Source organism: Nerophis ophidion, linkage group LG01 (assembly GCF_033978795.1).
Source record: "Nerophis ophidion isolate RoL-2023_Sa linkage group LG01, RoL_Noph_v1.0, whole genome shotgun sequence".
Taxonomy (NCBI): Eukaryota; Metazoa; Chordata; class Actinopteri; order Syngnathiformes; family Syngnathidae; genus Nerophis; species Nerophis ophidion.
Window position 1 is genome coordinate 49,874,554 of NC_084611.1, and position 18,371 is coordinate 49,892,924.

General features: G+C 41.7%; 1 protein-coding gene across 3 annotated transcripts; it reads right to left on the reverse strand.

Moving 5' to 3' along the window:
* Positions 1-8,033: 8,033 nt before the first annotated feature.
* Positions 8,034-13,777, reverse strand: LOC133556267 (uncharacterized). 3 transcript variants are annotated; one of them, XM_061906039.1, is made up of 5 exons: positions 13,176-13,777; positions 12,953-13,024; positions 12,844-12,894; positions 12,594-12,717; positions 8,034-12,360 (listed from the first exon to the last, which is right to left on the reverse strand). In XM_061906039.1, the coding sequence occupies exon 5, from the start codon at positions 12,163-12,165 to the stop codon at positions 8,218-8,220; it is 3,948 nt and encodes a 1,315-aa protein (XP_061762023.1). In that variant the 5' UTR covers positions 12,166-12,360; positions 12,594-12,717; positions 12,844-12,894; positions 12,953-13,024; positions 13,176-13,777; the 3' UTR covers positions 8,034-8,217. The 3 variants fall into 3 exon arrangements, with proteins under 3 accessions (XP_061762023.1, XP_061762008.1, XP_061762015.1); XM_061906024.1 differs by having other exon boundaries at positions 12,594-12,764; XM_061906031.1 differs by lacking the exon at positions 13,176-13,777 and having other exon boundaries at positions 12,594-12,764; positions 12,953-13,109.
* Between the last annotated feature and the right edge of the window lie 4,594 nt (positions 13,778-18,371).

The following is an 18,371-nucleotide window of genomic DNA, read 5'->3' on the forward strand; positions in this document are numbered from 1 at the left end:
TTGGATTTGTATTCAGATACGAAATGGGGGATATCTGCTTATTTCAGCTAAAAGAAAGAAGAGACGGAAGCCCTTTCTCGATATTTTCATCGTTATCTACCGTGGATTGGGAAGTTTTAAGACTGGCAATGCCCGATTTCCTGTGGCGTGATCCTTCACCGGTGGATAAACGCGTAAAAGGAAGCTTGTTTACTTACCCGACGATGGATGAGTTGAATGAGAGAAGAATTCTGTTCAGCGCTACCTGGGAGACGAAATCTTCAGCCTCGGGTCGTTGGTTTTTACGTGCCAGTCTCCGTGCTCCAAAAATCACCGGTACCTATCCGGCTCAGTGGACCGAGCCCGATGTCTTTTCCCTGGAGTCTTTCAACGATGAATGCGGGGTGTTTACACCGTTGGTGGTCGTACCCATCGTGGCATGGCGAGAGCGAATGGCGACGATGAAGGAGAAAATAAACGACTTGTTCCGAAGCAGTCGACAATGGAAAAGCATGCTGACGACGAGAAGAAAGTTGTCCTTTGAGACCACACCCCCGACGGAGGACGAAAGGACCTCCCCCGCTTCAGTTTCAACCAATAACCTTCAAGGAAACACCCCCTCCTCCGACTCGTCCAATACCCTTTGAAAATCATAGCGTTAGTTTGATTGGTTGAGACTTTTTTTTTCGACCCTCCCTATAAAAACAACCCCACCCTGCAATTTTTTTTTTCGACCAGACCATATTGGCTCCCTTTTTTGAACGCACGGATCTCAAACAAGAAAATGGCAAACAAGACCATCAGACGCGTAAAGACCCGTCTTATACCACAGGACGATTTCAAACCATCCGTAAACACGACTGATGAAGCAAACATGGCCGAGATCTTTAACCCTCCTGAAACGACGGCTGGATCGGAGGTGGTGAGCGACGATGAGACGTGTCGCTTCGGCAGATGTTTCTGCAGATGGGGGATGAAAACCGACAACGCTACGCAGTCTTTGCCAGATGACGATAGGAAGGAGGAGGAAAAGGAGAATGACCAGATCATCATAACACCTCCGCCGTCCCCGCCACCAACCCCGTCACCATCCCCGTCACTCTTGGACCCCCCGTTGCACATCGATGATGAAACCGATGGGGGGAAGTGGTTGCTTTTCACCAGCACGGTGAAAACGGCCGTTTTTCATCTCCTCAACGAGGCCATCCGCCAGTTCAGGCAGAGCGAATGTTACGGTTGTCGGGTGAACCATCCGAGCCAGAGAAACCACCCGTGCCTGGAACCCTATGAAGAGGACTTTCTCCTGTACAACTACGACGGACTCATCAAGACTCTGCGTACGTCTAAATTCATTCAAGCCATTCAACGCTTGCTGATGCTTCGTCGCATCGAGGCTGAGGATTCAAGGGTCGAATCCTACGCCGACTCTCTGCTGTCTCAACTGAAATCTGAGAGAAATGTCTGGTGGGCCATAGATGACGTGTACAACGAGTTGGTACGGGGTGATGAAACGATTTTGAGACATCTGGATATGGTGACAGAGTGTTGGAATAATTACAAAAAAGATGGGTAATTATTGGAGAAAACTTGTAAACTCTATCGAAAACCACGCTGTTATTTACCCGTTGATTGACGCGATGGAAGCGTATGTTCTAAAACGAGACAAACCTCAAAAACTACAAATTATTCTTGATTATGCCCGCTCTAAGCCTACCTGGGAAGCTACCTGGAAATCCGTTGTCCCTCATGCTTTTGACTTTGACATTTTTGAAACAATTTTGAAGGAATGGTCTAAAGAAAAGTCTTTTCAACCTTCTCTTTATCACGTGTTCATTTTATATGCTCTGTTTGTTGATATGTCGATGTATCGTCTACGATGCGACATCCCCGTCAACGTTTTGTTTGAACTACAAAAACTGCACGAAGCGATTAAATTCACCTACGGTATACCTGTTTTACATCAAACCTTGATTATAGTTTATAGTTTATAGAAAAATTGTTTTAGATTCGCTGTGTGGTGTCCATGAATGAATAAAAACAAACTGTTTTAGATTCATTGTGTTGTTTCCATGAATGAATAAAAGAAATGTGTACCAAGCAACACGAGTTCATTTCTCTTTGTCTTTCCACAATGGAGAAAGCTATGGAAAAAGCATACTATACACCCGCACACCCGGGTAGTTTTGGAGGGGTAGATCGACTCCGTCGAGCTGTGCAGGATGAAACGGGGCAACGTGTCACAAAAGAAAAAGTTCAAGAATATTTAACGGGACAGGACGCCTATACACTCCATAAACCGGTTCGCATTCATTTTCCAAGAAACAGAGTCTTTGTCCCGCGACCTTTAACCCAGTTTCAAGCCGACCTCTGTGACATGCAAGCCTTGGCTGAATATAACGACGGTTATAATTATTTATTAACGGTCATAGATGTATTTTCCAAGAAGGCCTATGTGAGGGTTTTGAGGAGAAAGACGTCCGTGGAGGTGGTTGAATCGTTTCAATCGGTGTTGGGGGAAAGTCAGATTCCTCGCAAACTCCAAACCGACGCGGGAAAATAATTTTTTAACAAGAGTTTTCAAGCTCTGATGAAGAAACACAATATTGTACATTTTTCTACGGCCAGCGATCTCAAAGCTTCGGTGGTTGAAAGATTTAATCGTACTCTGAAAGGGAGAATGTGGAGATATTTTACAGCCAACAACACCAGGCGCTACCTAGACGTCTTACAAGACTTGGTAAAAAGCTACAATCACGGATATCACAGCAGTATTAAAATGAAACCGGTGGATGTGACTTTGGAAAATACCCCTCAAGTGTTTGAGAATCTCTACGGCTCATTCACAGCATTCAAACGCAAATACAAATTTGCCACGGGAGATATGGTGAGAATATCCAAAGTGAGAGGAGTGTTTGATAAAAAATATGAACAGAGTTTTACAGACGAGGTGTTTACAATAACACGACGTCTCCCTCGATCTCCCCCGGCATACAGACTGAAAGATTTTGACGGTGAAATAATAGAGGGTTCTTTTTACGAAGCCGAGTTGCAGAAAGTAAAAGAGAGCGAGGACAAGCGCTATCATGTGGAGGAAATTCTAAAACGACGTACGGTCGGTGGCAAAAAACAAGTTCTAGTGCACTGGAAAAACTGGCCCGAAAAATTCAACAGTTGGGTGGACGCTGACCTCCTTACAAATGTATAAAACAATCTGATGCCTTTGATGAGCCTCACAGTCTAAAGATCATCGAGCATTATGGATCATTCCTGCAACGAGGGTTTTTACCTCACCTTACCCTCCAACGCCAGCCTCAACGTATTTAAAGAAAACAAAAGTTCCCATTACCAGATAGATTTAAGTCAACATATAGATTTAGCAGGCTCATGGGAGGTGGCCTTAACAGAGATTTCATACCCTCGCTCATGGTATAATGTTTGTAACGGAGCATTTTATGAATGGCTAAAGAGACCTCCACCGGTGGGACCTGAAAGCAATCCTGGAATGGGGATAGTTTACCGTCAAGAATTGAGAGGGGGATGTTATGAGAACATTACACGATTCATAAATGAACTGAATGAATCTTTACAAAAAATTGACAACGATGTGAGGATAGCCTTTGACGATGTTAAAAAGCGAATCTCCTATCAATCAGGGGGTCAAACTCATTTTCGTTTTTCCCCTTCCCTGGCTTACATCATGGGAGTGAAACCTGGAAAGTGGATCAACTTTGACCGTGGGTCGGCCCCCTATCCCGCGGATATAAACGCCGGTTTCTACCATCTCTACTGTTACAGTGACGTGGTGCGACCTCAGATAGTAGGCGACGCTTATGCTCCTCTTTTGAGAATCGTGAGTGTAGAGGGAGCTTACGGTGAGATTGTCACCAAGTGTTTTAACCCCGCCTACTATTTACCCGTCTCGAAAAATCACATTGAAAACATCAGGGTGGAGATTAAATCTGATCAGAACAAACACGTCGACTTCACCTTTGGAAAGACCATCGCGAAGCTCCACTTTAGACCCGTTAGAAAGTAAAACCAACAACAATGAGAATGAGTCAACCCATGCACGACCCTCTACGTTTAGTGGGTTATTACGAAAGCCAAGTGGGGGGTTCCCTCCCCGGTTTCACAGGTTCACCTGTGATGTACGGGCGTGGGATAGGCTCCGTGTTTTCCAGGTTGTTTCGTTTTGTATCACCTCTGGTGAAAAGAGGTTTTGCCCTGGTCAAACCTCATCTTAAAACAGCGGCAAAAAATATCGCTTCCGACGTATTCAGTCATGCCGTTGGAAAAATGGGTAGTGGGGTACAAGACGGATCAGGAGGAATAATGGTCCTGGCTAGACAACCCCGAAAGAGACCCCCGGGACGACGTCTCTCAACGAGTGGTAAAAAACGCCGTCATCTGGGGAGAAGAAAATCAGTCGGTAAAAGGTTTTCAAAGAGAAGGACTGTCGTTCCCTCACACGATATATTTTAAAAAAAAAAAGAAAAAAGATGGCTCTTTTACATCAAAATTCGGCCGAATGCACGATGGCCGAGCTGGATTTATTTTCAGCTCCTATGACTCAGATGTCTATCGATGATAAATCCTACACAGAAGTCCTGCCGCTATCCGCCATCACTGACGGGGGTCCTATTGAATTTTTCATCCCGGGAGAAGGTGAAAAGTACTTGGATCTGAATGACACATTACTTTACCTGCGGGTTAAAATTACCCGCGCCGATGGATCAAATATCCCAAACGACGCCAATGTGGGTCTCATCAATTATCCTCTAAACACCATCTTCAGCCAATGCGACATTATGCTCGGGGAAAGACTGATTTCTCAATCCAGCGCCACACACCCATACAGGGCGATAATTGAAACGCTACTAAACTATTCTGAAGCCACACTCAGAAGTCAATTCTCAGCCGGGTTATTCCACAAAGACACCGGCGGCTCAATAGACTCTATAGAAACGGCGAACGGACCAAACAAAGGACTCAACATCAGAGCCGGTTACACGGCTGAATCTAAAGAGGTTCAGCTACTAGGACCCCTCCACGCAGACATTCTTTTCAGCGAGAGACTCCTTCTCAACTCGGTGGATCTGAGGATCAAACTCACGCGTGCCAGCGACGCCTTTTGTCTCACAGGGGCTGCGGACGGTACTTTCCGTCTGAAAGTGCTTGGTGCCTCTCTCTTCACAAAAAAGGTCACCGTTTCGCCGGCCGTACGATTGGGGCACGCCTCGGCCTTACTCAAAGGAAACGCACTCTACCCTTTGTCACGGGTCAGCGTGAAAACCTACTCTATCCCTGAAAATTCCAGAGTATGCACCCAAGAAAATTTGTTTTTGGGCACGATGCCTAAATACATTGTTTTGGGTATGGTAAATCATGAAGCTTTCACAGGAAGAAGAGATCTCTCACCCTTTAATTTCCAGCATTTTAACGCAGAATACATCACCCTCTGTCACGCGGGAAAACAAATTCCCTCCAAAGCTTTCCAACCACAATTTAACCAGGGGGCTTCGGTCAGAGAGTTTTACAACATGTTTACCGCTACAGGGAGGCATATGAAAGATTTACCTCTGTGCATCAACAGACAAGATTTTGAACGGGGTTATTCGCTGTTTGTGTTCAATCTCAATCCGGGAGAGGACAGCGACGCATTGTCTCGGGTTTCTAATGGCACTTTGAGGTTGGAAATGAGATTCAGAGTACCCTTACCCAACACGGTCACTCTTGTGGTTTACGCATGTTACGATTCTATTTTGGAAATTGATTCCAAACGACAAGTGCTGGTGGATTATTATTGACGACGGAGATGAATAACCATCAACTGGAGAAGCTTCTGCGACGAGTGTTGGGGAATGTTTTCTGTGGTGTATGGGCCTCCGACCAACTCCCCTCACTGACTCGCTCCTTTACCCCACCCTCCTACTTTATCGTCAACACCCACGAAGGACATCGACCGGGGGAGCACTGGTTATCGATAACTCTGGAGGAAGATGGGACCGCCACTTTTTTTGATTCTTATGGATTTTCTCCCGATTTTGATTACTACCCTCGGAGCATCTTGAACTTTTTGGAAAATCGTTCTGACCGTATATTGTACCACAACCTACAGCTTCAACACCCTTTGTCCACAGTGTGCGGTCAACACTGCGTTTATTATCTGCACCATCGATTTTGCGGACTGTCTTTTGAACAAGTTTTGTCTTTATACACAGATGATGTAGTAAAAAATGATCTTGAAGCATATACCCTGGTTAAAAAAATTCAATGTTGTACTAGCACGAATAAGAATAATAGTAGTCGTTGTGGCGTACAAGACGTCTGTTGTTTAGAAACTTTTTTGAACCGTTGAAATGAAAATGCTGTACACACTGCGTTTGATGAATAAAAAAATATTTTATTGAAACAAGAGTTTTGTCATCATTCATTCAAGGTTTAACCAATGTGGGGACAATGTCACTTTTCTACCTCTTCTTTTCCTCTCGGGGGATAGAAATGTTTCTTTTTCCACCCATTCTGATTCAAACTCTCCATCCGCTTTCAGACGTCTGTATTGATCTCGTGCTCTGGGGTTATGAATGGTCGATGTGGGGACATTTAGCTCCGTCAACGCTGTTAAAAATTTTCTCCAACCCTCAGGCGTGCGGGTCTGTGGATTTTTGGACCGTTGCATCAGGTGTTTCAGTAAATCGATCATATGAGATCCCTGCACCGGTGTACCGTTTTGAACAAACTCTCCTTTAGAGGTCCACCCCTTATCATTCTCGGATAATTTTTTCATAATGTACTCGGCGTTGTTACGGTCGCGTCGGGGGAGGATTTTCAGAACTTCGATCATCGTGACATCCTTTGACCCCCCGCCAGTATTCCGAGGTTTATCCTCCGGTTTATCCATCGGTTTATCCTCTGGTTTATCCTCCGGTTTATCCTCAGAGTCATTCCATGGTTCACCCCGCAAATCCTTGTGTAAAGTCAGAGTCATCCTTTTCTCCTCCCGTTGCCCCTGCTTCAACAGGCCGAGATATCTCTGCAGCAGGGTATCATATATTTTTATTCTTTCATGAGGATTCATTCCGGGTTCGTTTAAGACGGCTCTCATTTTAACATCTAGATCATCCTCCGCCGAGTCTCTGATGGTCGGCTCCGGGCGAGTCAGACGATTTAATTGTTGGGGGGATAGGAGAAACATTTTTTGAGCCTTTTTCATCTTCAACCTTTTCCGCTCAATCCACCGATAAGATTCCCTATAAACGGTACGACGGTGGCCAGTAAGGGTAGAAGAAAACCGCCCGACTGTTTCATCAGAGTCTGGCGTTTGCGTTTCAGTCCAGTCCTTTTATCAGCCAGCAGTCGGATGATTTTCTTTTGTTTTTTAAGCTGAGCAAATTGAGACGGTGATAAGGGCACATTACCCTTCAGAATGTTTAAAGCAATTTCACACAGCGTCTGGATAAAGTCTGGTGAGCCGTGACTCAGAATATCTCGACGTTTTTGTGGTGTGGCATGGTACAGAGCTTTTAACATGGGACCGTTCCTCTTTACACGCTTTGACATTATGTTTTTGGCACGTAGACAACGGGCCACTGGTGCGGAAGCACGCCCGACCTCACTCTGTATTGTTCTGGACAGAAAGGTGTCAGGTCGACCAATAAATAGCCATGAGCATCCAAAGTAGCATCCGCAAAACTTTCCAAGAAAAAACTTTTTTGTGCGGGGAACATTTGCTGTGCCAACACGTTAATCTGCAATCTGTCCCGCGGATTCTTAAACAGTATCATATAATTACAGTTTAAGCTAATGGTGCGTGAAAATTTTCCCTGATGAAAAACATTCTGGGTCAGCATCATAACGCTCATATTTCTATGATGTCTATACTGCGTGAAAATTTTAACCACTTCGGGGTGATTTGAGGCTTGAAAAATAACATCGTCCAAAATCACCAAATGGGTCTGATCGTCCGGAAACAAGTTTTCATCTTCAAAGGAATCAGGCAGTCCTTCAACAAATTTTATTTTTTTATTCATCTTTTTTAATTCAGCATACATGGGTTGGAAAGATGTATAAATCCACACAATGTTGTCCGGTACAGAATTCATGACGTGTTCACAATTTTCCAATACACATTTTACAAAAAAAGTCTTTCCGCAACCACTAGGTCCTACAACCAGGCATGAAAAAGGTGTATGAAATCTGGGATCAAAGTCTACTCGTTCCATTTTTTCCATTTCCTCTCTAATACCCGAAAGGTAAAGTTTTCCCGTCGGGAAAGAGACGTCTTTTGTCATACACCACTCGAAACTTTTTTTCGAAAGACGAGTTATTTAAAAGGAACCCCCTTTTATCACGAACAATTTGGTGATGAGGGGTGTAGATCGCACCTGTTTTGTCTTCCTCCAGATAGCCCTCCACCAAATCTTTAACGCTGTCAAAGTTGACCCTCTCACAACACTCGCGGGTTTGAGTGATTCCTTTGGCACGCAGCACAGTTTTTTTACCCTGCAGGGTTTGGTAGGCATAACTCTTTGGACCGGCAGAGACGAATTCGTGAATGCTGTCTCCTCCCAATTCATCCGTCAAATCGCCTAGATAGGACCCCGTCTCCAGAGAAACTTCCCCCTCGTTTACCGTGTAGATTAAACTATCGGTGTCTGTGTAAAGAACTCTCTCTTGCAACACCTCTAGGTAACCGTACATTTTCAAACGTGCGTAAGCGGTGGTAAAAGCAGCGACAAATACATTATTTGTGTTATCGGGAAGCACCACGCTGTTTTTACTGTATTGCCATTGCACCATAGCAATTTGCTCGTTGAGAAAGGAAAAATATTCAACCTGATATTTTCCTGAAAATACAAAGTCGAAAAATACTTCACTTTTTCTCACCAAGGTGGTCTGAGTTCTATTGCACCTCTCCGCAAACTTTCCCCAAAGGCTGTTTAAACAGAGTTTTGACATTTGTCTCTTGGCAGGGTTGGGTTCGATTTTTTCAGCATCCAGCTGTATTCCCTGATTTTCACGATATTCACGAATGTACTTTTCCCTGCTTTCTGCATCGACGGCTTCTTTGGGATACCCTGAAGCTTCTTGCTTACCCTTTAGGAAAGTTTGAACATAACCCGTAAAAACGGTTTCGCTCCGTTCTTCAAAGTGCCACACCTCCGTAATCTTACCGTCTCTGTATCCCAACTGTAAAGCTTTGTTGAATTCGAGCGTGACCCAGACTCCCGTCAATGCCCTTCCTTCCTCATCATGTTCGCAGGGTTCCTGCTGGTTATTGTTTTCTGCGCATGGGCGGCAAAGTGTAAACACTAGTTTACCCTTGACCGTTCTGTAGGGTAGCACAGGGAAATAGAGACCTCGAGGAGGGTGAACAACGGCTCTGACCAGACCGAAATAGTTTCCAACATCGTCAAAATCCGTGTGGATGATGACAGGATGACCCAGGGGGTAAGGAAATGCGCTGTTGACGTACGGGTAGAGAGAGGTGACATCCTCATACAATACACGCTGGTTCTCACCCGCCGTGTGCCTCAAGCAAAAGGCGCTTGTCCTACCTCCATAAAGAGCGTCTCGAGGCATGAGAGGTGCGGGGTAATTGCGTGTTTTGAGAAAGTCTATTACCCTGGGGTTTGATTTTTTCATTTCATTCCACTCGTGCTCTCTGATGACGATGATGTTGACCTTGTGATCACGCTTTAACGCTTTCATTTTTTTCTCGGTAGCCTTGTGCAACTCCTCGAACGGTGTGTTTGTCAAAGGGCATACAGCACCGGGTTCGAAACACGTCGGGCATCCGTGATAAAAACACCCCTGAAATTCCCAGACGAATGGTTTGCCACCGATTATAGCAAACCCATCCACAAAGTATGCCCCCATCTGTTTTTCGCCTTTGTTTAAAGCATGCTGAATGAAAATACCACGACGATGCGACTCCCATTCTAACCATTGGATGCTGGTGTGTGAGTATTTTTTACACAACCCTCGGTAGTTATCCGGGGAAGGTATGGCTAGAGAACGCGGCTCGAGGAAATTAGTCACAAACACCTTCATGTAGGCCGAGGCTATGGTGATACGGGAGAAGGGGTCAACACCCGTCTCGCTCGTAAACTCGGCTCTAAATTTGATGCAACCCTCACGAAGAACATTGACGTCGTTTTTACAGTAGTGTACCGCTTGTTTTTGAAAATCAAAGACCTCGCTTTTCTCATTTTGATACCACGTCTCAAACTTGGTGCGTTCAACAGGTGTCATGCATTCTACACCGTAATTGCTGATTGCGGGGTATTTTCCGACATAATTTAAATGTTCCTCCGAACTAAATTTGTGAGGAAAATACCCCTTGGACCAGCAATCACCGAGTCCTAACGCTTTTGGCATAGCGCTAAGCGGCATGGTAAGGAAGGAAAGCGAGTCAATGTATTTTTGCAAGAAATCAGGGTCTTTAAAACAGAGAACTTTACTCCCCTGCATGATAATTAAGGGTGCTATACCCAGCTGTACCATGCCTCTCAGAATCAAGTAACCGTCAAATCCTCTCGAATTGTGGGCTATAAATGTAGATTTAAGATAACGAGGTTTCCTGAAATGATTGAGGAAAACTGTAACACAATCCAGTCCAAAAGCACACCACTCTTCTCCTTGCAGCGTCTTGGTACAGACTAGAAAGGGAATGTGAGTGTGATTGTCATCGACAAACGTCTCAAAATCATAGAATATGATATTATCATTGTGGTTTACTTCACGTGGTTGGGGTTGTATATAGCAAAGATGTCGTGTTTCAGGTGTCTCTGAGTCACTGCGAGGTAGCTCTTCTTTACATATTTGACATTTTAACTTAGGGCACGTGTGTTTAGCGATACCTGTAGCCACAGGTACATCGTAAAATAGGTTGCATTTAAGGCATTTCTTTCGCCGATCGCAGTTGCTGACGAGTTTTTCCATAACCCGGTGTTTTACCCTGTGTCTGAGGAGACATGCAGGAGAACGACACCACATGTTGCAATCCCTGCAAAGCACAGTTTTCCCCTCTATTTTTACACACCCGTTTTGTGTACAGACCAAGCAATAGCCGTCGCATTTGTGTCTGTCGGGTTTGTTGTACCCTTGGTAACAGTAGTGACAAACGTACGGTTTTGACAAAAAACCTTTAATGTTAATGATACCGCTGTAATGATTCTGAGATAAATACAGATACAACGGATTTTCTGATTTGGGGTAATCCGTCTCGAACCGTGAGAGGGGTCGTTGGCCCTCTTCTCTGTACAGTATGACAATTTTACGACGTACCACTTTTTCAAATTCACGAATATGACTGAAAGTGACGGAAGTCTGTTCGTCTAAGCCCGCTTTTCTCTGTATTTTTTCAGCCTCCGCCACAGCCTGGTTATCTGTAAATTCAGGATGTAACAGACTTGCTAGGCTAATGGCAAAACATAGTTGATTATTCGAGTTTAATGGATTGTAAAGATAACGAGCTTTTTTTCTGCGGATTTCATGTTCCAAAAGGGTTTCGATTTTTCTTCTTACACCACCTCGAGGGTTATGTATCACCAGGACCATCACCTGTATTTCTTCATCGTTCAATATTTCAACGTTTGATTGTACCAACAGACCTAACACGTCTTGAAAAGCATTCATCACAGCCCCGGCATCGTTTCGAAATGTAAATGAAGTGTGTTGATTTGCACTTTCACCGGATAACTCCAATTGAATGATATCGTCGGGTCTAGCTTCCTTAGTTACCATCTGTGTCAGCTTTTTAAGGCTCCCCAAGACTCCGCGGTAAAATGTGGCGTAATCTGTTACATCGTTGTTTTGAGGAAAAGTTAAAACGCTGGATAGTTGTATATTGTTGAATGTTTCCCTCCTCAAGACATTTACCCCATCACCCCTCTGGGTCTCATTTGAAATTGATTGGTCAGCCGTTGACGGTTGGTTCTGCATGACCCCCACCACCTCCGAAAAATCCAAACATTCCCCCGAGGGTGTCGCCCCTCCCAACACCTCGTGATGCTGTGTAGAGGCTTGTGTGTTTGTGTTTGAATTTAACACATTAATATCATCTTGCAAAGACGGATCATCGTTTGGTTCCCATTCTATCTGGTTGTTTGGATCTAAATGATGATTACAAACGTCTTCATCTTCTACAATAACTACATCTAATTCAGATGGAACTACACCCATTATATTTCTCTAAAGAAAAAAAAGAAAAAATAATTCGAATGGAACAGATATAACAAACCAGTATGTATCAAATCATGTCTGCCATCTTCATGAGAGTGCAAGCCAGTATACGATAGTACTGTTTCAGCCTTCTTCTGTTTCTATCATGTTTGTCGAGCTGGCGGGCGCATCTACGCTTCCTCCTGCGTTTGTTGCCTGTGGAAAAAAAAATAATAATAATAATTAATATATACCGGCTTTAACCACATGTGGCGCTGTCATCTCCACTCATGCAAGCATAGCCGGAAACAACCGCCCACCTCCGGAATCAGTCCCCGCCCATTCCCCTTAGGCGCGAAATTCATTTGAGCGAAAGACATTGGAATGAGAGGAGCTCTTTAAAGCTCCTGAGAATCTTAAAAAGCTTACAGAAAACGAGAAAAACTTACAGCGGGTGCCTGTTGGACATTCACCGTCGTTTTCGATGATTTCCCCACGGAGCAAGGATTCGATGTCTGGAGTCTTTGGCGCAATCAAGCCTTCTCCTCTGCCTGGAATGGCCGTTGACGGACCCTCCAGCGTTAAGGGAGACCAGTGAGCAAGAGATGTAAACAGAAAATCTGTAAGTAAATATATGTATATATGTATCGTATACCGCATGTTTTTTTTTCTTGTAAAAATTAGAATTATTTGACTCACCAGACTGCGATTGGGTTAAAGGGATCGCGTTGGTCTCTTCCGGCGAATCCTCTATAAAACAAAATAATGAATACACACAATATTAAATAATTCGAAGGTTTAAACACACCTCGATAATCATCTTCCAACTTTGTAAGATCGATCAAACAAAGTTCTTCGTCTTTCACTTCGTCGTCATCGGCTGTTAAAAAAAAAAAAGGTATTACATCGTCGTACACGTGCAATGCTTTTAACGTTTAAATGCTTAAACGGAGTTAAACCATTGTCTAATAACGTGGTAAAAACGGAGGTAATGAAATGAATACAGTAAAAAAAAAAAAATCGGTACTTACACAAAAGGATTGGAGACTCTGTTAGGAGATCCCTTGGTGGTGGGTGAATTTCAACTCGATGTTCGACTGTTTTTAGTTCGAATAAATACTTATTATAGTAACATTAAACAGACGTGTTACAAGGAATGAAAAAAAAAAAAAAAAAAGAAATTACCTTTCATTCTGCAAATCGCGGTTACACTGTGTTCTGCTCTAGTTTCTCCATCTGTTTAAATATGTTTTCGTGAGGTATGGAAGTTGTTTCAGACGATCGTAAACATTTAAACTGTCAAATGGGTGGCCAGTTGCTATTCATACGACATTCTCAAGCTTCCATAAAAACTGAACCCTCCTTTGTACCCCAAACTGACCTGTTGTTTCAGACGATCATAAACATTTAAACTGTCAGATGGGAAGTCAGTAAAAACTGAACCCTGCTTTGTCCCCCAAACTGACCTGTTGTTTCAAACGACCGTAAAGACCAGTTGCTACGTGACACTGTGTTCTGCGATAGTTTTTTCCATCTGTTTAAATATGTTTTCGTGAGGTATGGAAGTTGTTTCAGACGATCGTAAACATTTAAACTGTCAGATGGGTGGTCACATGCTGCTCAGATGACATTGCTTTCTTAAAAAACTGAACCCTCCTTTGTTCCCTCGTCAGGTCTTAACGATGTGTGCGTACGAATGTGTGTGTGTGTGTGTGTGTGTGTGTGTGTGTGTGTGTGTGTGTGTGTGCGTGTGTGTGTGTGTGTGTGTGTGTGTGTGCGTGTGTGCGTGTGTGCGTGTGTGCGTGTGTGCGTGTGTGTGTGTGTGCGTGTGTGCGTGTGTGTGCGTGTGTGTGTGTGTGTGCGTGTCCACCAAAAACTTCCCAATCCACGGTAGATAACGATGAAAATATCGAGAAAGGGCTTCCGTCTCTTCTTTCTTTTAGCTGAAATAAGCAGATATCACCCATTTCGTATCTGAATACAAATCCAAAAGATCCCTCCATCCCGTACGCTTCCAAGTCCCATTTCTCACGCAAAGACTCGGTCGGCGGCATCTGAATACGATTTAGAAACACTCGACTTTTTTGCGGAGCGTCAATGTAAGTTTTATTATTTTTATAAATCGACACAGGCGTTTCACTAATCATGACCGAATCGAACAAAGTCTTTACGCTAACGTATAAAGCTCCAAATAATGACTAAGCCTTACACCGCCCTTTTGTACCCCTCCTCTACGTGTGTGTGTGTGTGTGTGTGTGTGTGTGAAGTGCGTGCGTGTCCACATCTCCACACGTAACATTCCCAGCCATCAATACATCGAAATCTGGAAGTTGTTTCAAACGATCGTAAACATTTAAACTATCAAATATATGGTCACATGCTGCTCAGATGACATTGCTTTCTTAAAAAACTGAACCCTCCTTTGTTCCCTCGTCAGGTCTTAACTCCACCCTCTTCCTGGTTTAACCACTCCCACCGCAGGTCTTAACTCTGCCCTCTTTCTGTTTAAAACTCCACCCTCTTCCTGGTTTAACCACTCCCACCGCAGGTCTTAACTCCACCCTCTTCCGGGTAAGCCACACCCACTTGACCTTGACATTTGAACCTGACCTTTGACTTTGACCTTTAACCTTGACCCCTCATAAATCATTTACCTTTGAACTTGACCCCTCATAAATCATTGACCTTTGACCTTGAGGGGTCATAAATCATTGATTTATGGGGGTCATAAATCATTTTTGACTAAAGGTATCCCCTTAAATTCTCTTATGGATATTAGAATTTTTTTATTGCTTTATTTATTTTCTTATGACATCTATCCATCCATCTATCCATCCATTTTCTACCACTTATTCCCTTTGGAGTCGCTGGTGCCTATCTCACCTATGACCATAAAAATTTCTTTTTTTAAATGTGCGGACATTAACTATAATGGTTGTCAACACAGTTTTGTTATTGCTTTATTTATTTTCCGATGATACTGACCTAAAACATTTTTGGAAAAATGTGTGGACATTAATTAGAATGGTTGTCCACACATTTTCTTTCTTATTGCTTTATTTATTTTCCAATGGTACTGGCCTAAAACATTTTTTTTTTTTTAAATGTGCGGACATTTATTAAAATGGTTGTCCACATCTTTTTGTTATTGCTTTATTTATTTTCTTATGATACTGACCTAAAAAAATGTTTTAATTGTGTGGACATTAATTATAATGGTTGTCCACACATGTTTTTATTTGTTTATTACTTTATTAAATTTCCTATAATACTGACCTAAAAGAAATCTTTTTTAAATGTGTGGACATTTATTATAATGGTTGTCCACACATTTTGTTATTGACTTATTTATTTTCCTATGATACAGAACTAAAAAAAAAATGTTTAAAAATGTGTGGACATTAATTATAATGGTTGTCCACACATTTTGTTATTGACTTATTTTCCTATGATACAGAACTAAAAACATTTTTTTAAATGTGTGGAAATTAATTATAATGGTTGTCCACACATTTATAAAAATATTTGTATTGCTTTATTTATTTTCCTATCACACTGACCTACAAAAAATGTTTTAAATGTGTGAACATTTACTATGTTGGTTGTCCACACGATTTTGTAATGGTTTTATTTATTTTCTTATGTTACTGTTTCCAGTTAAAAACAAAAAAAAAACGCTTGTTTGCCCTGATTAAGAGGGATGTTTGTGTCCATGCCTAAGTGCTTGATTGTATACACCTGTGGCCGGGCAGAGTGATTAGCACACCTGATGCTCATCATTTGGATGGGTGGCCAAATACTTTTGTCAATATAGTGTATATTCATATATTACTCGATGAAAAGGAGTTAGACACCTCTGCACTAGATCATGCAGTTGGCAATCCCAATGTGATGCTATTTAACAGCATTCACATCATGCAAAACAAGTCTAACTTACCACTAAAAGTGGACGTTCCTGCTTCCTGGCTGCTGTCAAAGTGTACATTTGTCATGATGACGACTGTCAGAGTGTACATTTGTCATGGTGACGACTGTCAGAGTGTACATTTGTCATGGGGACGACGGGCGAGTGTCAACTTCTTAATCACATCTTTACCTTGAAGAAGCTTCCTTCATTCAGCAGGTGTCCTCCTGAACAAAACGGACGGTCATTTTCCCTCAGCGACCGATGGGGGCAAAAGTGGCGCACTAATGACACTGTATGGGAAGTCGGCGAAGGCAGCAGCAGAAGAAGAAAGGACTTTGCAGCGACCAGTCAGATGGAGCTCCGGGGGGAGGGGGCGTGGTCATCTCTGCTCTCTGCTTTGTTTTGTTTTTTTTAACTTCTGGTTTATCTGCTGACTGGTGATTTTTTTGTTGTATTAACTTTTTAAAAAAAAAACAACTTCCGGTTCATCTGTTTTTTTGTTTCTGCTCACTGGTGATTTTTTTTTTGCTATATTAACTTTTTTTTTTTTTTTACTTCCGGCTTTCGGTTCATACCTTCTGCTGACTGGTGATATTTTTTTTGTTATATTAACTTTATATATATATATATATATATATGTATAAACCTTTATTTATAAATTTCAACATTTACAAACAGTTGAGAAATAATAGTCAAAGTAAGTACAAGAAACAGTACAAAACAGATATATATACATATATATATATATATATATACGGTGGCAGAGGGGTTAGTGCATCTGCCTCACAATACGAAGGTCCTGCAGTCCTGGGTTCAAATCCAGGCTCGGGATCTTTCTGTGTGGAGTTTGCATGTTCTCCCCGTGAATGCGTGGGTTCCCTCCGGGTACTCCGGCTTCCTCCCACTTCCAAAGACATGCACCTGGGGATAGGTTGATTGGCAACACTAAATTGGCCCTAGTGTGTGAATGTGAGTGTGAATGTTGTCTGTCTATCTGTGTTGGCCCTGCGATGAGGTGGCGACTTGTCCAGGGTGTACCCCGCCTTCCGCCCGATTGTAGCTGAGATAGGCGCCAGCGCCCCCCGCGACCCCAAAAGGGAATAAGCGGTAGAAAATGGATGGATGGATATATATATATATATATATATATATATATATATACACACACACACACACACATCATCTTCAAGTCGCAAAACTTGACCATATATGGACATATCCGCTAGCCTACTTGACTTGTGAGTATGTGGCCCCCTGGTGGAAAATGTTTTGAAAATATTCCAACTTTCAAAATAAGTTAAGTAAATAAAAAACAAATAAAATTAACATGTGAATTAAATGAATTGAAAAAATGACAACAATAATAAACACAGTTAAATGTGAAACGGAGCATTCATATTTTTATACAGGCATAATTGTTGACACACTTGCTTATGTAATCATATTCTTCTTTTAATCATTCTTAGTGTATTTTTACAGAGGAAATATAATAAACAAATAGAAAAACAAATACAAAAAAGTGATTGTATATATATATATATATATATATATATATATATATATATATATATATATATGTTTTTCTGCTAAATTAAAAAATATTAAAATGGCCCCCACATACTTTGACTTTTCAGTATGCGGCCTTAGGTGGAAAACGTTTCGACAGCCCTGCTCTAAATTACTGTTAAATATGAAACTGAATATTATTTTCTTAGAGGCATAATTTCTGACACTCTTGGTTTTGCAGTTACACAATCCTATTATTATTATATTCTTACAGGGGAAATAGAAGTAGAAAAGAGCAAACAAATTTCAATATACTGAGAAAAAGCTGAATCCTTAACTTATAATAATATTAATATACTGTCATCTATAATACAAAGATGACAATGTTTAGCAAAAAATAAATAAAATAAATAAAAAAATAGGAAAATTACTCTTGGATACTTTGACTTTTCAATATTTGGGCACCCTTGAAATAAATGATTAGAAGCTTTCAAAATAAAAATGAAATATAATTAAAGTTTAGTTAATAAAAACAAATATAAATGAATGAATTAGAAAAAATAATTTATAAACATTTATATGTGTAATTGAACATCAATATTTTCATACAGGCAGAATTTTTGACACTCAGTTATGCAGATACACAATTGCATTATTACTTTTTATTATTAATATTATATTCTTACAGACTAAATTCAAGAAAAAATTAATACAATTAAGATACAGATAAAATGTAACGAAAAAACAAAAAAGGTACATTTTGTTTACTAATAATTAATAAAATACTTAGTCACCTGTAATACAAAGCTGACAA